At 41.2% G+C, this 22,058-nt stretch overlaps 1 protein-coding gene across 1 annotated transcript in view; it reads left to right on the top strand.

The window, feature by feature from the left end:
* Positions 1–448: 448 nt before the first annotated feature.
* ST8SIA1 (ST8 alpha-N-acetyl-neuraminide alpha-2,8-sialyltransferase 1) overlaps positions 449–22,058 on the top strand; it is a 154,684-nt gene continuing 133,074 nt past the window's right edge. The window contains exon 1 of the mRNA XM_003926568.3: positions 449–1,166. Within this exon, the coding sequence (XP_003926617.1) occupies positions 931–1,166 (236 nt within the window). The 5' untranslated portion in view covers positions 449–930. The remainder of the gene's footprint in view (positions 1,167–22,058) is intronic.

The following is a 22,058-nucleotide window of genomic DNA, read 5'->3' as shown; positions in this document are numbered from 1 at the left end:
GCGTGTCGAAGGGTCAGGATATTAGCCAGTCTCCGCCACACTTGAGGACGGATCTATTTCTATTGGCGGGGTGCTGTTGTTTTTTATTGTCTGCCGTTATCTCCAAAGAACAAGGGCACGAGTGAGGGGTGCGCGCTCTGGGCGAGTGTCGCGGCTCGCAGCGGGTCGAAGGAGGCAATTTTGCGGGTGGGGGAGGGAGGGGGAGACCTTGATTTCCACCAATCCCCGGGCGTTTGTCTGTGAAGTCCGGGGCGCAGCGGAAGGCTGCGGCGCGCCGCTGAATTAACTGATGAGAGCGAGTTCTTTTCTTCTCCGGGAGGGGTGGGGAACGAGGGTCCTGGCGGGCAAGGCGGAGGAGCCCGGGGCAGGATAGCGGTCCCGGGCCGCCGTGGAAATTTCCAAGGACTTAGCGCAGCGCGGAGAGCGCGTCTGGAGTGGGGAGGGGGGGTGGGGTTCCTGGGGGCGCAGCAGCGCGGGAGGCGGCGAAGGGCGCAGGAGCATCGCTCTCGGAAGGGGACAAGGGGACGCCACGGGCCAAATGTCTGGGAGACAGCAGAGCTTTTTCCCGGACCCTCGCCGAGGGCGACCGTGATGCTGCAGAACCGGCAGGAGCGACTCGCCGCCGCCGCTCTCTGCGCTCTTGGAGACCCCAGCGCCCGCCTTCTGCAGGGGAAACGACCATGGCCATAGATCGTGACTTGCCCCCCAGCCACTTCCCCTAGAAAGAAATCCTTAGAAAAGTTGCATTTAAAAAAATCCTTGCTCTGACCTTTGGGGCCGACGGGGCCGAAGAAGCGTGCGTGCATTTGCAAGCAGGAAACCGAAAGGTGTGTGTGCATGGGGGGCCGGCAGTTGGGGGACCCTCTGCTGCCACTTCGCCTAGCTTTGTGCTGAGGCCCCGGCCCCCGCCCCTGGGACGCCGGGGCTGAGATGAGCCCTTGCGGGCGGGCCCGGCGACAAACGTCTAGAGGGGCCATGGCTGTACTGGCGTGGAAGTTCCCGCGGACCCGGCTGCCCATGGGAGCCAGTGCCCTCTGTGTCGTGGTCCTTTGCTGGCTCTACATCTTCCCGGTCTACCGGCTGCCTAACGAGAAGGAGATCGTGCAGGGGGTGCTGCAACAGGGCACGGCGTGGAGGAGGAACCAGACCGCGGCCAGAGCGTTCAGGTACTCCAGCCCTCGCGGCTCCTCCCCTCTAGCGTCCTTTCCTCCCGGTGTGCAGAGGACAGGGTCACCTGCGAGGACTGCCTTGCACCGCCTCGCAGAGACGTCCCTTTCAGCCGCTCTTCCTTGTCCCTTCCCTCCATTTGTGCCATTCCCAACCTGGAGACTTATTCAGGGTCCCTTTCCCATCCCAGACCCCCAGAGATATGCAGACACCTGCTTTGCGCACGTAAAGACTCTACGCATTTCTTCCCAAGCCGGAGTTGTATTTAGCAATTTGCGGATAACCAGAGGCAAGGAGAACCCAGTATAACTTAGTCTTTTGCACTTAATGAGGATTTATCTCTTGGGCTCTGCACACATTTGAAGCTGTAGAGAACAAAAAGCAGGTAAAAGACATCTCCCTGAGGTAGGGTGCACATTCGGTAACATAAATCCCCAATGTGGGAGTGATGGGCAGTGGAAACATGGACAGATCCCGCAGCTTTGTGCAGTGTGCCCACAGCAAATGACTAGCACTTACTGGCGTCCTACTAAGAGACGTTACTATGCAATTTTTTGTGTTGAAATCTCAACTTTCCAGTGTTATTATCTCATCTTGTTGACCACAAATTGATTCTTTAGAAGGATGAGTAACTTCCCCAAGGTCATTACTTTTGACCTGCGGGGGCTGGAATTTTCATCACTTAAAGCTCCAAAGCTCCCAGCTCTTTTTACTGGCTTAGACTGTGGATGCCTCTGGAAGACAGGAGATGTACTTCAGGTAGGCTCTTGAAGTCAACACAAATAAAACCCCCAAGCCAGGTTGGAAATCAGAACTCTGTGGATCACTCAGAGGTTGTAGATCCCCTTCCTTTCTGGGAATTTTAGATTAAATGTCCAAAAATAAGTTCCTGGCAGCAGAGGTTGTGTACTTAGATTGAAGTGAAGGCAGAACTGCTTCCCCTTTCTCTCCACCTCCCCAGACATGTTGAGGGAACACATTGGTGCTTCCACCACTGCGAGGTGCCCCCTTTCACCTTTAGTCCCTGGGGCTGAAAATACTGTGGTTGGCTTCTTCCTGTGATTGTAGTGGTCTGGGTGGGAAATGCTCTCCTCTGCTCTGCAGAGGATCTTTCTAATCAGTGCAGGGACAGGTGAGTTCCAACATCAACATTTTTCACTGCAGTTATTTACAAATATTCAGGAGCATCTATATATTTTTTTAAAAAAACCTTTAAACATCAGATTTCCCTCTCCTCCTCAGACCTCCTCCTGGAAAGAGGGTTAGAAAGATAATAGAGCCAGTTTGCATTCCCCTTGGAAGGAAGGGCTTTCCTTGTCTTTTTAGAACTCTATCATCATTGAATTTAAAAATAACCCCACTCTTCCTAAAAGTATCTAAGGGTTAATTTTTTCTTTCCTTCACAGTATTGATTGTGGGACTCAAAAGCTGGCAGAAGGCATCACATCCAGCAATGCCTTTCTCTAAAGACAGAAAGCACTTTCATTTCAAGTGATGTAAGGAAATGAGTTAAGAACTTCCCATTGGTTTGCAATGAAAGAGTCCATTTTTTTTTTTTAATATAGGAGGAGGAATAATGAAGCCCTGTTAGAGAATAGATTTCTTGTTAGAGGACACAATCAAGTGGAAAATGCTTCATATTCTGAGAAACACAGGCTGATCGTTTCTGAGACACATTTGCTTCTTGCTTTCTGTAGTCTGGAGTAATCGTCAGTGTGTTTGGCTGTTATTTGGTCTGGTCTCTATGTGCAGAGAATTACTTGTTAAAACCCATACACTATAAAAACTGCCTAAACACATATCCCTCAGAGTTAGTGTCCGTAAAACCGTGTAAAAAGCACCATTGCTTATTGAAACAAGTTTGAGCTTCAGAGTAGAATTCTAAATATGTGTACTGAGTATACCGTCACTAGATAAACAGCAGAGAATCTTTGGCAAGTTACTATATTTTTTGAGTTCTGGCTTTCTTGTTTATCTACATTGCAGAATAGTTTTAAAGTTTAATTTCTTTTTTTGAGACAGAGTCTCACCCTGTTGCACAGGCTGGAGGAGTGTAATGGTGCGATCTTGCCTCACTGCAATCTCCTCCACCCAGGTACAAATGATTCTCCTGCCTCAGGCTCTCGAGTAGCTGGGACTACAGGGACCCACTACCACACCTAGCTAATTTTTGTGTTTTAGTAGAGATGAGGTTTCACCGTGTTGGCCAGGGTGGTCTTGAACTCTTGACCTTGTTACCTGCTCACCGCGGCCTCCTAAAGTGCTGGAATTACAGGCGTGAGCCACCGTGCTTGGCCATAAAGTTTAAATTTTAAATAAAAACTGATGCCGAGTATCTGGCACATTGCATACCCAGAAAATGATTGCTTTATAATTGTTATAAATTATAATTTCTGGTATATGTTACAACCTAAATAAGGAAATCTGGCCAGCCTGTGAGAATTTGGAATGTTTCTCCTGCCATATTTACAGAGAAACATTATTGGTCCTTACCTCTCTCCCCAGCCAGATACACTTATGAAAGGTAGGAGAAGTTTCTTGGTTTAAGTTCATTATTTTTTACGTGCACATTTAATGTTCTTTAACATTTGGATTGTTAGTATATGGCAGTAGTGTATATTAAATATTAGACAGGTCCGTCAGAAGCCATTATCATGTTAAGGAGACACAACTTTGACAAACAAGCATCTGTTTTTCTTCAGTCTGAAACATCTTCTGCATAAATACAAATATATGCACACAAATGCACAAGGTGCACTTATATGTGGAGATATATGCCCATTTATTCACAAGTCATGGAATGATGTCATATATGCATAAAAATATATATGTGTATACGTACATGAATACAAATAATTGCAATCAATCAACCAATATTTCATGATATGTATTAGGCCCTGATGTATTAGGCCCTGAGGGAGAGCAGTGAATAGGATGGATAGATAGCCTCCTCTACTAAGAGTTTACCTCCTAGTAGAGGATGATTGACACATGATTAAATAAATGCAATGACTTAACATACAGTTAAATTCTGTGAAGAGAAAAGAGTTTACTCTGTTTATAAACACCAAAATTTCAGATTTTATTTTGCCCTCTGTGCTTCCATTTACTTTTGTAATTTTCTTCTTCTAGCTGAGAACTTGATATGTACTGAATTCTCAGAGGAGAACCTTGTCAAACTGCATAGGAGGTGGCAGAAAGAAAGTAAGAAAGCTGTAATACAGAGTTCTGAACTGAACAGGAAGTTTTCCTAATGTTGATATGGTAATAGATAAGAAATCAATAGATCCTATCGTAGAAACTGTCTTCATTCTTGTTGCTTCTGATTGAGTGGTAGTGGGAAATGCCAAACCAAAGCACTGTGAGTTTCTTCCATCAGATCCTCACCCATTTCATTTGCTCCTCAGAAATGAACCTGAACTCAGAATTTATGTGCAAGATTTTATTCTTGGCACCTGGCATGGTAACAATAATAGTAACAATTAAACTAACAAGTTATTAGGTGTTTGTTTTCTGCCTGATGCTATGCTAGTATGTATTGTCTCATTTAATCCTCATAAGAATCTTGTATAAGTGGATACATTATTATCCACATTTATGAAAATGAGCATGCCCTGGTGTTCAAGAGAGTTGCTATAATCTCGTGCAAGAGACAAGTAATGCATATAATCAACTAACTGGAAATAAGGCTATCAAAGAGAGGAAACCTTGTGAAAGTGAAATGGCAGAGTGAAAATCTTGTGGACTTGGGAGCTGTGAGAACATGGTTGGAAACCTGGCTGTATCGCTTTCTAGTTGTGTAATCATTGGTAAGTCCAGCTCTCAGAGCTTCAGTTCTTCCATTTGTAAAATGGGGCTTGTAAAAATGTCTTATAAGTTTGTGGTGAAAATTACATGCTGTCATATAGACAGCACCTAGTATGATGCTTGCCACATATCTCTGTTTAATAGGTGATTGTTTTAACAATAGAAACACCAGCTAAGCGCTGGGGACATTCCCAGAACATGACATTTAATTCTACTGAAGGGAGGGAAATCGGGTTTCAGAGAGGAGGTGGTGGTTGGAGTAAGCCTCGAATGATGGTAGGGTGGCATGGTGATAAGAGGCGAGGATAGTAGTATATTCCAGGAAGAGAGGCCAGCCAAGGTGAAGGCAGAGAGATTTGAAGTGCCTGGTGTGTTTATTGTATGGAAAGTCATGAAGTCACCCATGCAGACCACCATAGAAAAGTCGGTTGGGTGGTAAGATGAAGCCAGGAATCTCTGAAGGTACTTAAGATGTGGCTCATTAGAAATGGACAAACATCAAGGATCTGAGGGTACTGGCTGCAGGTTAGCCATCAGCAGAGATGACACATCACTGTTACCGGTGGGTTTGGGAAACAGGATAGAGGTTAACACAGTGAAGTTGTTTTGAAAATTCTGTTGACTCACTGGGTAGTAACCATTACTCTTAGCAGTCAGGTTCTTTCTTTTCCAAAATTCTGACCAAACGACTACTTTCAGCAGTTCCACCTTCATGTGGCCTCTTTTATTTCCCTATTTTTGAATCCAGGGATGATAAAAGCTCAGAAATTTCCATAGTTGTCCTTGTGGCAGGAGAAGGGCATTGAGAATGGAGGGTATGAGTGTACGTGCAGCCATCTGTACAGATAAAATGTAAGTTTAGTGTTTGTAAGTTGGGGATTTGTGGAATTCACTTTGAAAAGGTAGTTTAGGAAAAAGATGGTTGAATGAGTTTTGGTGCTCAAGAAAATACGCTACAATTATGTTGCAAATTTACAAATGCGGAAAAATTCCATCCCTAATAATCGTAAAAACCAATCACTAACATTTATTGGATACATAAAATATACCAGGCCCAGTTCTTAGCACTTATATACGTTTTTTGTCCCCAAAGCAACCTTATAAAGTAAGTTTGTGTATGTTCCTTGTTTTACAGATAAGGATATGGACGTTTAGAGAGATCCACGAACAAAATGATGGAGCTTGATTTCCAACCTGGAGCTATTTAATTCTAAACCGCATGCTTGTTCCCTGTTAATTTTGGATAAACAAAGCAATGCTGTATACATCTCTCTCATGATTTGGCTCTGATTACTTCTCCAATGTCATCTTTCATCAGTTTTCCTTTTTAATCTTTGCTAATATTGGAATCGTTCTGGTTCCTGAAATAGGCCAGGCTGTATTGGTTTTGCTCTAGCTATCCCCTCCACCTGGAATGACTTGACTTTAAGACCACGTCTTCCTGCCTTTTTCCTGGACAGTTGCTTCTCATCTCTTGATAGTGCATTATAGTGGTTAAGAGCACAGGTTCTGAAGTCAGCTGTATTCAAATCCTGATTTCATCACTTGCTGTGTTCTTGAGCAAATCAGCCTTCGCTGCTCATTTCTCTGTCTGTAGAATGCGGCTTCTTATAGGATTGTTATAAGAATTAGATTAGATAATATGTTGAAAATGCTTAGAACTATTTCCAGCATATAATGAATGCTCAGTCCTTGTTAGTTCTCAAGGCAGCTTCCCTTACTCCTTCCTCCCTTCCCAGGCTGGGCTTAGAAGCTTATTGTCTTTTTTTTTTAATACCATGTTACATATGATTGTAATGCTTTCAGTTATCCAAAATACCTGTCACTCTGTGTCTACTATAGGAGATGCTGTGTCTGTAGCTTGAACTGAACAAAATTTTGCTTTCTTGGAATTTATAGGCTAATGATGCGAGACAGAAAATAAACAGAGTTATATGCGAATAACTGGTAGCAACAGGTGCATTAATCTTGTGGTATTAAAAATGCAAGTGCACTTGCCTGCCGTCCCTGCTAAATTTTACGTTTCTCACAGGCAGGAACTGTGCCTCATTCATAGTTGCATTCCCAAAGCCTAGGATGGTCCCTGGCATACCAAATTTTGCTTAAATATAATGTGAATGAATGCTTAGGATGGTATGGAACCAGATGGCCACCCAATCATCAGTCAACAACTGTTTTTTTTTTTTTTTTATTATACTTTAAGTTCTGGGGTACATGTGCAGAACGTGCAGTTTTGTTACATAGTTATACACATGCCATGGTGGTTTGCTGCATCTATCACTTGGTCATCTACATTAGGTATTTCTAATGCTATCCCCCCACTAGTCCCTCACCTCCTGATAGGCCTCAGTGTGTGATGTTCCCCTCCCTGTGTCCATGTGTTCTCATTGTGCAATTCCCACTGATGAGTGAGAACATGCAATGTTTGGTTTTCTGTTCTTGTGTTAGTTTGCTGAGAATGATGGTTTCCAGCTTCATCCGTGTTCCTGCAAAGGACATGAACTCGTCATTTTTTATGGCTGCATACTATTCCATGGTGTATATGTGCCACATTTTCTTTATCCAGTCTATCATTGATGGACATTTGGGTTGGTTCCAAGTCTTTGCTATTGTGAACAGTGCTGTAGTAAACATATGTGTGCATATGTCTTTAAAATAGAATGATTTCTAATCCTTTGGGTATATACCCAGTAATGGGGTTGCTGGGTCAAATGGTATTTCTCTTTCTAGATCCTTGATGAATCACCACACTGTCTTCCAACAATGGTTGAACTAATTTACATTCCCACCAACAGTGTAAAAGTGTTCATATTTCTCCACATCCTCTCCCCCATCTGTTGTCTCCTGATTTTTTAAATGATCACCATTCTACCCGGTGTAAGATGGTATCTCATTGTGATTTGGTCGACTAATATTTAATGAGACCTGCTGTGTGTCCAGCACTGTGTTTGTCGGTGTGGCAGATCAGAGGAGTAAGCATCCTCTGTATTCTCAAAGAGCTCTTACTCTATAGCAGAGGTTCTTAGTCTCAACTGTCTTGATGTTTTAGGCTGCGCGCTGCTTTGCTGTGGAGAGCTGTCCGGCACATTGTCTACTGTTCAGCAGCTTCCCTGACCTCTGTCCATTAAATGAGACAACCCAATATGTCTCCAGACTTGGCAAAATACCCCGTGGGTGGGGGGGGGGTGCGGAATTGCACCTGATTGAGAACCACTGATTTACAGAAACAAAACCTGCCCAACTGACAGGATTTAAGAAACCTTGAAAATACGTGTAATTAAGAAGTAACTTTGGAAACTACAAGGTGAATGCTATGACTGTTTAGTGAAAGGAGGTGTCTCTGTGGGCCTGAGTTGCTAGAGAAGTCCTCCTGGAAGAGGACTGAATGAACTGTACTTGATAAATAGGTCTTGGTCAGGGGAGGGTCAGGAGAGGGGAGGCATTTTAGGGTATTTATTTAAGTTAACGCCTCTGTTGAAAGTACATGTAAGAGCTGTTGAAGATTTTCATTAGTGTTCCCCTGGTGAAAGGGGAACACTAATGCCTTTGCCCTATACTTTAAGGGGCCACATCCTTCTTTTTCTCTGGTTTCACCCTTTGAGGCAGTGTCTTAATAGGGCATTTCTAGAACCTGGAATTTTTTGCCATAATAACCCAAGCCAGCCTGCCTGCCTGTGTGGAGCATTTTCCCCAATCTTCTCCCTGAGAGTGGCTTTCCCTTTCACCCCCGGTATGTACAGTCCTATACCACACACCAGAGGGCGCAAGGGATGGCCAAGGGAAAGCTCTTTGAGGGAAGGGGACATTGTGAAAGGAACTTTGATATGGTGCCTTGGAGCCCACATATGCACATGAGGCTTGCCCTGTGTCCCTAGATTGCAGGACCAAATTTCCGGGAGTTTCAGAAGTCTAAATTTGAATCTGGCATTCCAGATTGTTATGCAGGTATATTTGTCCAGGGAGGAGAATGGAACATGTTTTATAGCTTGTTGGTTTGATTATAACTTCTCAATATTAGATACAGTTGTGCTTTTGTTCTCTGCCTTGCAAATGGAGGTGGTTGGAGAGTTTTTGGTCTGTACTGTATAGTCAATACTCAAGTGGAAAATTATAATGGGTTTTTTTTTGTTTTGTTTTGTTTTTGGAAACTTGGGAGTCCATCAGCCTTCATTTGAGAGCAAAGAATTTTAGGAAACTAGTCGGATCAATTGAATAATTATGCAAGTTAGTGTAGAGTATGACCAGTTAGTCTTTTGACAAAGTTGTGAATCATCTTGGAAATAATGATGACTGTGTATCATTAATGCAGTCTCTCATAATGGATTTGATAGATTTCTGGGAAAATAATTTATTTTAGCTTCTCATTCTGACCTGGCTCTTTCGGGAGCTGTGTGACCTTGGCCAAGTTACTTAATGTCTTTGTACCTTTGTTGTATCATCTGAAAAATGAGTGTAATGTGCTAATCTACTTCATAGGTTTCTGATGATAATTAAACCAGATAACTAATGTAGAATCCACAGCCATTCTCACCTGGCTGGGTGGGATGACAGGAAGCTTGTTCCCACCTAGAAAATGTCTGGACTTTGAAGTCCCAGAGATCAGGATCTAATCCTGGTTCTGTCATTTATTATTAACTTTGTGACATTGAACAATGTACATGGTCTTCCTGAGCCTTAGCCACAGGTGGCAGTACTTACCTTGAGAGGATTAGATGCTGAATAATTGCTAATTATTAGTCCATAATGAAGAGAAAATTTGTGTCTTTGGGCACATTCTATGCCTATTAATTGTACTTTCAGTAAAAGGATATCTGAAAATGAAATGTGACCTTGTGATACACCCTCTTTTTTTACCATTAGTGTTGAGGGTGCTGTATTATGGCCTGCAAAATTTTATGGAAGGCAGAAGAGCCCAGCAGTAAATCAACTGATTTCAATCATTCATTCAACCACGTTTGCTAAATGCCTATTGTGTACCAGTTAGATGCTGGCAATACAGTGATCAATACAAGGCATGGTCCCTGATTTGATAAAATTTATAGGCTAATTAACAGCAGTTTTCCCATATCTATGGTTCTGCTTTCCATCGCTTCAGTTGCCTATGGTTAATTTGGTCCAAAAATATTAAATGGAAAATTTCAGAAGTAAACAATTCACAAGTTTTAAATTGTGCTCTGTTTTGAGTAGTGTGATGAGATCTCGCTTTTTCCCACTATGTCCTGCCTGAGATGTGACTCTTCCCTTCATTCAACGATTCCATACTGTTGACACTTGCTGCCCATGAGTCACCTAATCCATCTTGGTTGTGGGATCACCGTGCTTGTGTTCAAGGAACACTTATTTTACTTTAATAATGGCCCCAAAATGCAAGAGACATGATGCAGGTGTATTGTTATAATTGTTCCATATTATTATTAGCTATTATTGTTAATCTCTTACTGTGCCTAATTTATAAATCAAATTTTATCATAGGTATATATGTATAGGAAAAAATAGGAAAAAGCAGTATATAGGGCTTGGTGTCATCTGAAATTTCAGACATCCACTGGGGGTCTTGGAATGTATCCTCCACAGATAAGAAGAGATTCCTAGTTTTCAGTAAGAAATTGAGTAATGTGGGATTCCAAGGGTTGGTTGTAGTTTATCTGTTTTGGATAATGATAATGAGTTGAAGCCATCGATTTTTCCCCCTTTTCAGTTGAGCTGTTTTCTAGCCGTGGCATTGCATGAGAGGGAAGCAGCCAAGACTGTAAGAACTGTGTTGCTCTAATTAGGTGCCAGGAAGAAGTGGAAATAAATTCAGAACCACACATTCTCCATTTTTCAGATGTTAAGCACAGAGGACACTACCAGAGATTTCCAGGTGACTGTAATGAGAAAAGAGCCTTTTAGAATAAAGCGTGTGTTTTCATTATTGATAAAATTAACATACATAGTACATGATTTTATGTCCCCCGTGTTCATTCAAACAATTTATAGCGTTTATTATTTGTCCAATTTTGGAAAGAATACATAATTACTATACAAAAATTTTAAGTTTAGTAAAAAGAAGAAAAAGCCTGCTCAAATTCCCTCACTTGGAAATACTCATTGTAAACAGTCTCTTTTGTGTATGTTTGTTTGCATGTGTGTATTACTAAATTGTATGTATTTTGTATATTTAATTTTAAATCCTCTTTTATTCAATCAAAACCTTTAGTATTTTCTCATACAATTAAATATTTTTTAATATACAAACTTGTGAAAAAATAGCTTTATAATTTTTTATTTTGGAAAAATAACTATTCATTGTCCAAGTGTTATCATAAAAAACACTTTTAAAAAAGATTATTCATGCTGCTGACAAATTTACATTAGACTTCTTTTTGAGCAATTTCTTCATATGTATTTGTGGAATAGCTGAACGTAGGAAATTAAAAAGCATCTTTAAAAATCTGTACTTTCGCAAGGTTGGTATTTAAAGGATAAAAGCAACACTATTTTCATTTGTAAAAGTGACATTTAACAAACCGAAATATTGCTAATATTTTGATTTATAGTCTTTGGATCATTATACCAATGTGTGTGTAAATAAAACAAAAATATAGCCGGGTGCAGCCGCTCAAGCCTGTAATCCCAGCACTTTGGGAGGCCGAGGCGGGTGGATCACGAGGTCGAGAGTTCGAGACCATCCTGGTCGACATGGTGAAACCCCGTCTCTACTAAAAATACAAAAAATTAGCTGGGCATGGTGGCGTGTGCCTGTAATCCCAGCTACTCAGGAGGCTGAGGCAGGAGAATTGCCTGACCCCAGGAGGCGGAGGTTGCGGTGAGCCGAGATCGCGCCATTGCACTCCAGCCTGGGTAACGAGCGAAACTCCGTCTCAAAACAAACAAACAAAAAAAAATATAATGAACTCAACAGTACATTGCAAATATTTTTCTAGTAATAGTATGTGCAGTCTACATCATCTCTTCTAATGGCTGATTTTCCATTGTTAGGATAGATACAAATTTATTTAATTAATCTACTATTATTGGATATTTATATTGCAGTTTCTCACTTTTATAAATAATGATGTGGTGAACATCCTTTTATGTACATCTTAAACACTTACCTGTTTATTTTCTTGGTATAAATTTCTAGAATTAATGTTTTCACATTTTTTAGTTTTAAATACCAATTATTCTTTTAAAATTTTTGTTTCTTGAATTTATTCACTTAAAATGAATGCTACTACAAGCATTTCTTCCATGCCATTAAACATTAGCCCAGACATGCATTTTAAAGCTTGCATAATTTTCTATCATGTGAATATCATTAAATGTATTTAACCAATGATCTTCATTGGAAAATTAGTTTATTTACTATTTTTATGATAATAACACTGTCATTTCACAACTTTAAGTTGACTTAATTCTATAATAGTTTTTTCTTTTTATTTCAACTTTTATTTTAAGTTCAGGGGTTCATGTGCAGGATATGCAGGTTTGTTTCATAGGTAAATGTGTGCCATAGTGGTTTACTCCACACATCATCCATTACTCAGGTATTAAGCCCAGCATTCGTTAGCTATTATTCCTGATGTTCTTCCTTCCCCACCTTCCCCTACCCCTGACAGGTGTGTTGTTGCTCCTCCCCCCATGTGTCCATGTGTTCTCATTGACCAGCTTTCACTTATACGTGAGAATATGTGGTGTTTGTTTTTCTGTTCCTGGGTTAGTTTGCTGATGATAATGGCTTCCGACTCCTTCCATGTCACTGCAAAGGACACGATCTCATTTTTTTCATGGCTGTATAGTATTCCATGGTGTATATGTACCACACTTTCTTTATCTAGTCTATCATTGACAGGCGTTTAGGTTGATTCCATGACTTTGCTGTTGTGAATAGTGCTGCAATGAACATATAATAGAATAACTTACATTCTTTTGGGTATATAACCAGTAATGGAATTGCTGGGTCAAATGGTATTTCTGCCTCTATGTCTTTGAGGAATTGCCACACTGTCTTCCACAATGGTTGAAGTAATTTACACCCCCACCAACAGTAAACACCAATTCTTATATCTGGCATCTTTGGTTGTTCATAGAAAATCTTTGGCTTTGGCTAAATGTAGATTTGGGGTTTTCCGTCTTTAAGGGTGCATAATGATTGCATAAATAGCAGACATACTATGATTGTTAAATTAAATAATAAAATTTCCCTTAGGTGGATTTACAATAGGTCAGGCAATGAAAAAAGATCCCCATGCAACTGGATATGTGCAGTGACAGCTAAACCCTTCATTCAGCATTGCAGAGACCCTGCTATCAGGAATTTATTTAGTGCAGTGGTACATGTACTTTTATTTTTCATGGTTATCCTCTCCATTACAGTACAGCTGATAATTAGCATGGTGTTTTATCTCCATTTAAAAAGCAATACCTTTCTTTCTTCTAAGACTTTGGCAATGAAATAAAACTGTGATTTAAAAAGGAAAATGAACTTTTACTTCATGATAAGGTAGAGATTTCAAGGGAAAAATGTCTTAAATAAGATGGAAATATATTTCACAACCCTAATTTTGAGAGTCATTTTCCTATTTACTAAAATTAAACATCTTGAGCATGAATCTGGAGCAGATCGTACTCACCTGATGGTGGGTGAAACTCCATGATGATATTTTGTTGGGTTGATGTTTTGGAAGTCAGGTGTTGGTGACTTTGATGACATTGCCCGATATAATCTGCATTGGGTCCTTCTACTCCCTTTCACCTGTGTGAAATGGCTCTACACACTGTTGTTTTGGTGCTTTGGGGCTATAAATGGAGTCTTGTTGATATTTGTCTGTCTCAAGGCCCTGGTCACAGTTTTACTAAATGTCTAATGAGCATTTGCTGGATGAATGAAAACATCAGATTGTCTGAAAGTCTGGTAGACCGCTATCTGAATACCTTTTCGGGGCAGTTTCATTTATTGTCTATTATTAAGACTCTAGGCAATAAATGTTCACTACCAGTTCATTTATTCACTCCTTCATGCCTTTATCCAACAAATATGTATTTGATGCCTTCTGTGTGCCATGAACAGTGCTAGTTACTGAGAACACAAGTGGTAAGCCAAGAGGACGCAGGCCTTCCCCCATGTGACAAATAAGCACGTAGCACACGTCGTGAAAGGAGCAGAAACATTCTTCAGTCTCTCCACTTCTTTCTATAGAGGGAAAAACAAACACAGGTTTGCCTTAGCTTTCAGAACTCAGCTGTCTCTGTTTATATTTGATTCAGTCCAGAAAAGGTCCCAATCACAACTCTGGTCCATTCAGTGTGGGGCCTGAATCATGATTGCGATGCCAGGGGTCTCCCTCTAGTTCAGTGGTGTGATATCTTTGGACTCTTGCTAATCTATGCAACATGTGCAATGCTGGAGAGGAAAAGCACTTGAAAACCTTACTGAAAGATACCTGAGCCCATGGGGGAAACATAAAGCTCAATTACTGGAAGAATCAAAGAGACAGCGGCAGGCTGGCTTGGATGGGGATTGCTCACTTTGTAAGCAACTATTCTCTCAACTTAACCTGCCACCCTGCAATAGCAAAGAAGAGGAAGTTGGAGGAGCCAGCAGCAAGACTCTGGTGAGCTGATCAGTAAGCAGTGAGCTGAGTCTCAATTTGGGGTAAAAACACAGTTACTTTATTGTTTCCTAATTACTGCTCCAAATGTGCCATGTCAAATCTACCTCCTGACCCCCACCCCCACCCCAACTAGCTGGCTCTAATGGGTCTCTGAACAACTTGGTCACGTTTTATTAAGTTTTTTTTATCCACTTTGATTCTTGGGACAGTCTCACTCTGCTATTTAGCTGTTTATTTAAAAGCACAGTGAGAATTCTGGTGTCTATCTCCACTTGCTCAGGCTCTAGAACCTCTAGGAGCTTGTGGTGGAGGGCGAGGAGAGCCTTCTCTGAGATGGAGCCTACTCTGTCCTCTTCTAGGAGCTGCTGCTTCAGTTTGGGCAGGGAGGAGGGGAGTATTCATAGTCCCTTTCTCTGTTGGGGATGGTGAAACTGTGAACCCTGTGAACCCTGCCTGCCTGCCCAGTCTGGTAAGGGCAAAGTGTTCTGGTTCTTTCGCCTGACGGGCAACCTTCTTAGGTGGGGTCCTGATAAACACTCCATCCACAGGGAGATCCCCTATTCTTGCCACGCCAAAGGGCTCTTTCCTGCCTACCCCTCTCAGTCTCACCATCTCTCTTCTCATTTACCTTTCCCCTTTCTTCATAGTGCAGGGACAGCCAGATGAAAGATCCAGGAATGAAGTGCAGAAGTGAAGTGCTTGGTGTCTGGTTGGTTCTGCAGACTTTCTTTTTCTTTCTTTGTTTCTTTGTTTCTTTCTTCTTTTTTCTTTCTTTTCTTCCTTCTTTGTTTTTCTTTTCTTGTCTTTTCTTTTTTTCTTTTTTTTTTTTTGAGACAGGGTCTCTCTCTGCACCCAGGCTGGAGTACAATGGTGCAGTCATAGCTCACTGCAGCCCTCCTGGGCTCAAACAATCCTCTTACCTCAGCCTCCCAAGTGCCTGGGACTGTAGGCTTGGCAAATTTTTAATTTTTATCTCTGTAGAGAAGGGGGCTCCCTATATTGCCAGGCTGGTCTTCAACTCCTGGGCTCAAGCAATCCTCCCACCTTGGCCTCACAAAGTGCTGGAATTACAGGCATAAGCCACCACACCCGGTCCTACTTCTTTACAGGTGATTAGTTTGGAGTTTCCTCTGTCCTTCTCCTGTGTTGGCAGGGAAGGAGAGCCCTTGTCTTCCCTGTCTGTGGGGGTGGAAAGGCTGTGGCCTCACTGCAAAGCATACCACTCCCAAGGCAGCTCCTTCCCCAGTATAAATCAGCTGGGTGATGACAGGACTGGTCCACTTAGATAACCTGTGGAGTAGTAACCATGAAAGATGGGGTACTTAGTCTACCTTGGCCTCAGGGTGGGGCTTTGACTGTAATTCTCAGATAAGAGGGAAAAATCCTCACACTTTGTTATACTTATCCCCTGGATAAGCCTTTAAACCCCCGTGAAGCTTAAGTTTTGTACACTGACTAAGTTTCTTTTCTTTCTTTAAATTGATGCACTATAGATGTACATAGCTTTGGGGTACATGTGATAATTTCATACATTCATATAATTTGTAGAGATCCAATCTATTGTACACTGTTTTTTAAAGAATCTCTGCAGATCTGTGTCATTGGGAAATGCTCAACTGAGTCCACTCTGTTTCCTCTTGAGCAAGAAATCAAGGTTTCCCATTACAAATGAGATGCCCAAGCCCCTCACCTCCTGCTTAGGGGGCTTACCATGAATGTCTCAAACTGTCTCTTCACCATTTAGAATCACTCTTCACTGCTTTTTAAAAAATTTCCTTTACTTCTTGCTTAGGAAGCTCATGCTCAGATCAACACATCCCCTAGCTAAGCAGACTCCAAACAGGGAACAATGAATGACGCTCCTCTGGCCAGATAGCTCCAACTTTGATTCTCTTGGGTCCTCTCTCTTCTTCAGGGAAGCGAAGAATCCCCATTCTCAATAGGTTCTTCTTGCTCCCAGTTTTCCCTTCATGTTGGCCAAGGTGAGGGGCAGTTGGGGTGGTGGTGCTGGACTGCCAATCAGACTCTTCCTCCAGCCCTGCTGAGGGCCATCTTGTCCAGGGGCTCTTCCAACTCATGCCGGATACTCAGCAGCTGCATCTCCAGCCTTGCACTTAAACCATAATTCCAGCATAAAATCCCACTGAACATTCTGTTACGAAAGGAAAGAACTGATAAAGAAGCCAGAAGATTGCTCCTTGTATATCAGATGTTAAGATTTATAACTTATAAGTGGTCCAGAAAATTCTCTTTGGACTTTTAAAACAGAGATGCAGTATGGAAAATTAAGTTCAGATTTAGTGAACATTTATTGAGTACCAACTGTGTGCAAGCGCTGTGCTAGACGCTTTAATGCAGATTTTACCAGTCAATTTAACCCTAGATTGGCTCCATTTTTTAGACAGTAATGATGATATTTTTAGTAATAGAGCTGCTATTTATTTATTCTGTGTTTGCCATATGCTAGGCACTATTTTAAGCACTTTACACAGTGTTATCATTTAACATTCGCAAATGCAAAATGAAGATGTTGTTATCCTTATTTTACGAAGAAACAGGCTGTGAATAATTATTTGCATAAGGGCATTTAGACAGTGGTGCCCAGAGCGAGCTAGCTTTTTTTTTTTTTTTTTTTTTTTTTTTTTTGAGATGGAGTTTCGCTTTTTTTACCCAGGCTGGAGTGCAGTGGCGCGATCTCGGCTCACAGCAACCTCCGCCTCCTGGGTTCAGGCAATTCTCCTGCTTCAGCCTCCTGAGTAGCTGGGATTACAGGCACGCACCGTCATGCCCAGCTAATTTTTTGTATTTTTAGTAGAGACGGGGTTTCACCGTGTTGACTAGGATGGTCTCGATCTCTTGACCTCGTGATTCACCCGCCTCGGCCTCCCAAAGTGCTAGGATTACAAGCATGAGCCACCGCGGCCGCTCCCCCCCGCCCCCGCTTTTTTTTTTTTTTTTTTTTGAGATGGCGCCTCACTCTGTCACCAGGCTGTAGTGTAGCAGTGCGATCTCGGCTCACTGCAACCTCCTCCTCCCTGGTTCAAGCACTTCTGCCTCAGCCTCCCAAATAGCTGGAGCTACAGGCACATGCCACCACGCCCAGGTAATTTTTGTATTTTAGTAGAGACTTGGTTTCACCATGTTGACCAGGATGGCCTTGAGCTCTCGACCTTGTGATCCACCCGCATCAGCCTCCCAAAGTGCTGAGATTACAGGCGTGAGCCACTGCACCCAGCTCAGAGATAGCATTTAATGAATGCTTACTGTGCATCAGCTCTTCGTTTGTGGATGTTAAGACCATCTTGATGGAGAAACTGAGCCACAAAGAGCGTAAGGACTTTGCTTAGGTGTACATAGTTAGAAAATAGTCTGGCTCTAGTACTCACAAACTTCCTTACTGTGCTGAATCTTCGCAGTAAGATCCACATTCACATTCCAGGTTCAAATCAAAGCCTGATAGCTTCTTATATTGCGGTGTCCTACCACAAAGGAATGAATCGCAAATGGTAAAGCTTCACTCTGTAGCGGCGAATTAACACTTCATTCTATTTTGCTGTTGTTAAAATCAAAGGCTGGTATATCACCCATTCCTCAAGGACCCTACAAATAAAGCAGTGAGGAAGGAGATGTCTCTTTTTTTCCTCTGTCTGCCTGACATATCTGATTCATCCCAGTGGCTTAGCTTGGGAAGGAGGTGGGGAAAAGAGGGGGAAGGAGGATGTTTCTTTTCTTTCTCTCCTTGCCTAACATCTCTGATTCATCCCAGTGACTTAACTTTAGGATTGTTTGCTCTCTTGACTATCTAGCTCTCACAGCCCACTTGCTTAACTCCCCTTTTGATCTGCAAGGTAGAAGCCTAGAAAAGACGCCAGCCATACTACAGTCAGGGAAACTATCTCCTGTATAACGGAGAAACAATTGGAGCAGTGAGTCATGTGGAGACTTTCTGCGCACCCAAAAAGGGAAGTGATTCTTTCATTTTTCTCCATTGCTGAAGTCTCCCTGGACTTTCCTTTTGGCTCCAGTCACTGTCTCTGAAGTGGAATGTATGTGATAATATTTTGAGTTATTCAGAGAGAGAATCCAATGTGTATTTTTTTAAATAATGCACTTGTATTAATCAAACATAAAAGCCTTATCAGTCTCATTTTCTAGAGATAAACAATATTAATATTTTGATGTCTATTCTTCCAGATGTTTTCCTATTTAGAGTATAATTTGTTATTTAAACTGGTATACTTGAGATAAAATGCTGTAATTATGCCAGGACAACAGGCACAAACTAAGACTGTTTCCAACAAACTTGGTTATATAATCTTCCTACTGTGTATGATTTTTCATAGCTATATCTATAGAAATATCTAGATACACTCAACATACGTGTTATTTATGGTGATGCACAACCTCTAAGATGGCTCCCAGTGATCCCCACTGCTGGCATTCATGCCCTGTGCCATCCTCTCCCTCCGAGTGTAGGCTGCATTTAGTGACTCACTGCTAGAATAGTATAGGATACTGTGGAAGGGATGGCACACCACTTTGGCTATTAGGTTATGAAAAGACCGTGACTTCCATTTTGAGTGCCCTCATTCTCTCCTATTGGATTACTCGCTGTGAGGGAAGCCATCTGCATGCTGTGAGGCCACTCAGGCAGTCTGTGGAGATGACCGTGTGCCAAAACACTGAGGTTCTGGTAGACAGCCAGTGAGGAACTGAGGCCACCAACAACCACGTAAGTAAACTAGGAAGTGCGTCCTTTAGCTTCCGATAACTGCAGCCGCAGCAGACAGCCTGACTGAGACTTCATGAAAGACTTTGAGCTAGAGCCCTCCAGCTGAGATAGCCCTGGCACTAATAAACTGTGTGAGAAAGTAAGTTTTGGCTGTTTTAAGCTGCTAAGTTTGTGGTAATTTGTTATATCATAATAGATAACTCATTCATATTCATTAAATAAAAAATAAAATCACCTAATAAATTGTTTTGAACAGTATCCTCTTTTCCACCCACAGCATCTAACAGTAGATACCCCACTTAGTATGTGTAGTAAAAAGCAATTCTGCTTCATTTTTAAAAATAGATAAAATGTAAAATTATTTTAGGGTTGACCATAATGTTTCTCTTTTCCTTTTCTTCTTCTTCTTCTTCTTCTTCTTCTTCTTCTTCTTCTTCCTCTTCCTCTTCCTCTTCCTCTTCCTCTTCCTCTTCCTCTCCTTCTTCTCCTTCTCCTCCTTCTCCTTCTTCTCCTTCTTCTCCTTCTTCTCCTTCTTCTCCTTCTTCTCCTTCTCCTCCTCCTCCTCCTCCTTCCTCCTTCCTCCTCCTCCTTCTTCTTCTTTCCTCCTCCTCCTCCTCCTCCTCCTCCTCCTCCTTCTTCTTCTTCTTCTTCCTCCTCCTCCTCCTCCTCCTCCTCCTTCTTCTCTACTTTCTTTCTTCTTCTGCTGCTGCTGCTGCTTCTGCTGCTTCTGCTGCTGCTGCTGCTGCTGCTGCTGCTGCTGCTGCTGCTTCTTCTTCTTCTTCTTCTTCTTCTTCTTCTTCTTCTTCTTCTTCTTCTTCTTCTTCTTCTTCTTCTTCTTCTTCTTCTTCTTCCTCTTCCTTCTTTCTTCTTTCTTCTTTCTTCTTCTTTTTCTTCTTCTTCTTCTCTTTCTTCTGCCTTAAAAATACTTGGAAATACGATTTTTGCTTCTGCAGTTATCTCCACAGGGTAGCTTCTTACAGGAAAGATTTCTGGGTCATGAGACAGCACATTTAGATTTACATCGATATTTATAAATTGTCTTCCAATTTAAGTCATCTGTTTTGTGATGAAGAGTATATAAGAAAGCCTGCTTGTCTTTCCAATACTGAATGTCACCAACTCAAAATAATTTTGCCAAATAGATAGGTGAAAAAATATAATTGTATTGATCAGTGAGCCTGAGCTCTCTTTTACCTATGCATAATTATCACTGTGGATTTTGTCTTCTGGGAGGGGCACATTCATGTCTCTTACCTACTTTCTTCTTTGATTGTTCATCTTTTCTTCTTTGATACTAAAAGTGTTCCTTATTTTTTAAGGGAATGTAGCAGATGTTTTTGTCACATCTGTTGCAAATACTTTTCCCACTTCATCTTATGACCACTTATGTTTATGTTTAAAATTTTTATTTTCCATAATGATTTTAAAAATTATCAGGCAATCAGCCTCATCAATTTTTTCTTTTATAGCTTTTGAGCCTTTGTGCCATGAATCCTGTAGCCCAAAACCTTTTCATCTGGTATTTTTTATGATGTAACTTTTTGCATCTAAATTTGAGATCGATCTGTGATTTTAGTATAGTGAGGTAGAGCTCCAACTTTTTTCACTAGATATTCTAGCATCATTACTGAAACAAAAACAAAAACAAAAACAAAAATTCACCTCTCCCCAGTGATTTGAAATGCCAAGTTCATCCATACTAGATAATTGAATATGTGAGGGTCTATTTCAGAAGTCCCACTTTTCTTCCATGATTACGTCTCCCTAGTTCTTTTCTTAAGCCATACTGTAGCTTTATAGTAAATTTTAATATATGATAAGGCAGTCACTGTTTCTTTGTCAGAAATTTCTTTGCTATTGTGTCATATTTCTCTCTCAGATACAGTTAAGATTGTTTTTCAAGTTCAAATGATTTCTGTTGAGATTTTTTATTTGAATTGCATTCATTTATATATTATTAAAAACTGAAACTTCTTATTTAAGAATATTTTCTCATAAATTTAATTCTCATTTTGTTTCCACAAAAAGAGTATTTAGTTTTTCAAAAATTCTATCTTTTAGAAATTTTTAATTCATTTTAAGTTTTGGGCTACCTGTGCAGGATGTGCAGGTTTGTTACATAGGTAAATGTGTGTCATAGTGCTTTGCTGCACCTGTCGACCCATCACCTAAATATTAGGCCCCATGGGCATTAGCTATTAATCCTGATGGACTTGTGACTTTAAGAACAATGATTTGATCATACAGCATCGTCTCTGTGAGGGGATTTTTTTTTTTTTTTTGAGGAGGTGGGGTAAGGGGTTTGTGAATGTATTTATATGTTTGCCCTAACTACTCTTATCTCTTCTGGATTGTTCAGAGTTGTTTAGTTCCCTCATTACTTCAAGGTTTGCTGCTGCACATTCTCCTCTTGCCCTTCACTATAAGGTTCTCACTTTGAAAGGAAACACAGCTCACTTTGAGACACTTAAATCAAATGAATCCAGTTTCTGGAAATGTCATTATTTTAGGAGGGAGCACAGGAGGTAGAGAAAGAAAATACTTTAGATTCTTCTAGGGGAAATGGAAAGCAAGAGGCAAAATAGATGTTCTGTTCAGAAAGGAAACTTCTCTAGGTTTAAAAAATCAGTATGCGTTAATTTTGCTCTATTTTCTCTAGCAGTGGGATTACATGAATCTTACTGGGAGAAAAAATGGTTGGTTTAACCAAGTCCGCTGTCAGTGAAGCACAGGTCTGTGATGGGTGGTTGGAATGA

This window comes from Saimiri boliviensis, chromosome 7, assembly GCF_048565385.1.
Source record: "Saimiri boliviensis isolate mSaiBol1 chromosome 7, mSaiBol1.pri, whole genome shotgun sequence".
Classification (NCBI taxonomy): Eukaryota; Metazoa; Chordata; class Mammalia; order Primates; family Cebidae; genus Saimiri; species Saimiri boliviensis.
This window is presented reverse-complemented; position numbering and strand designations above follow the sequence as displayed.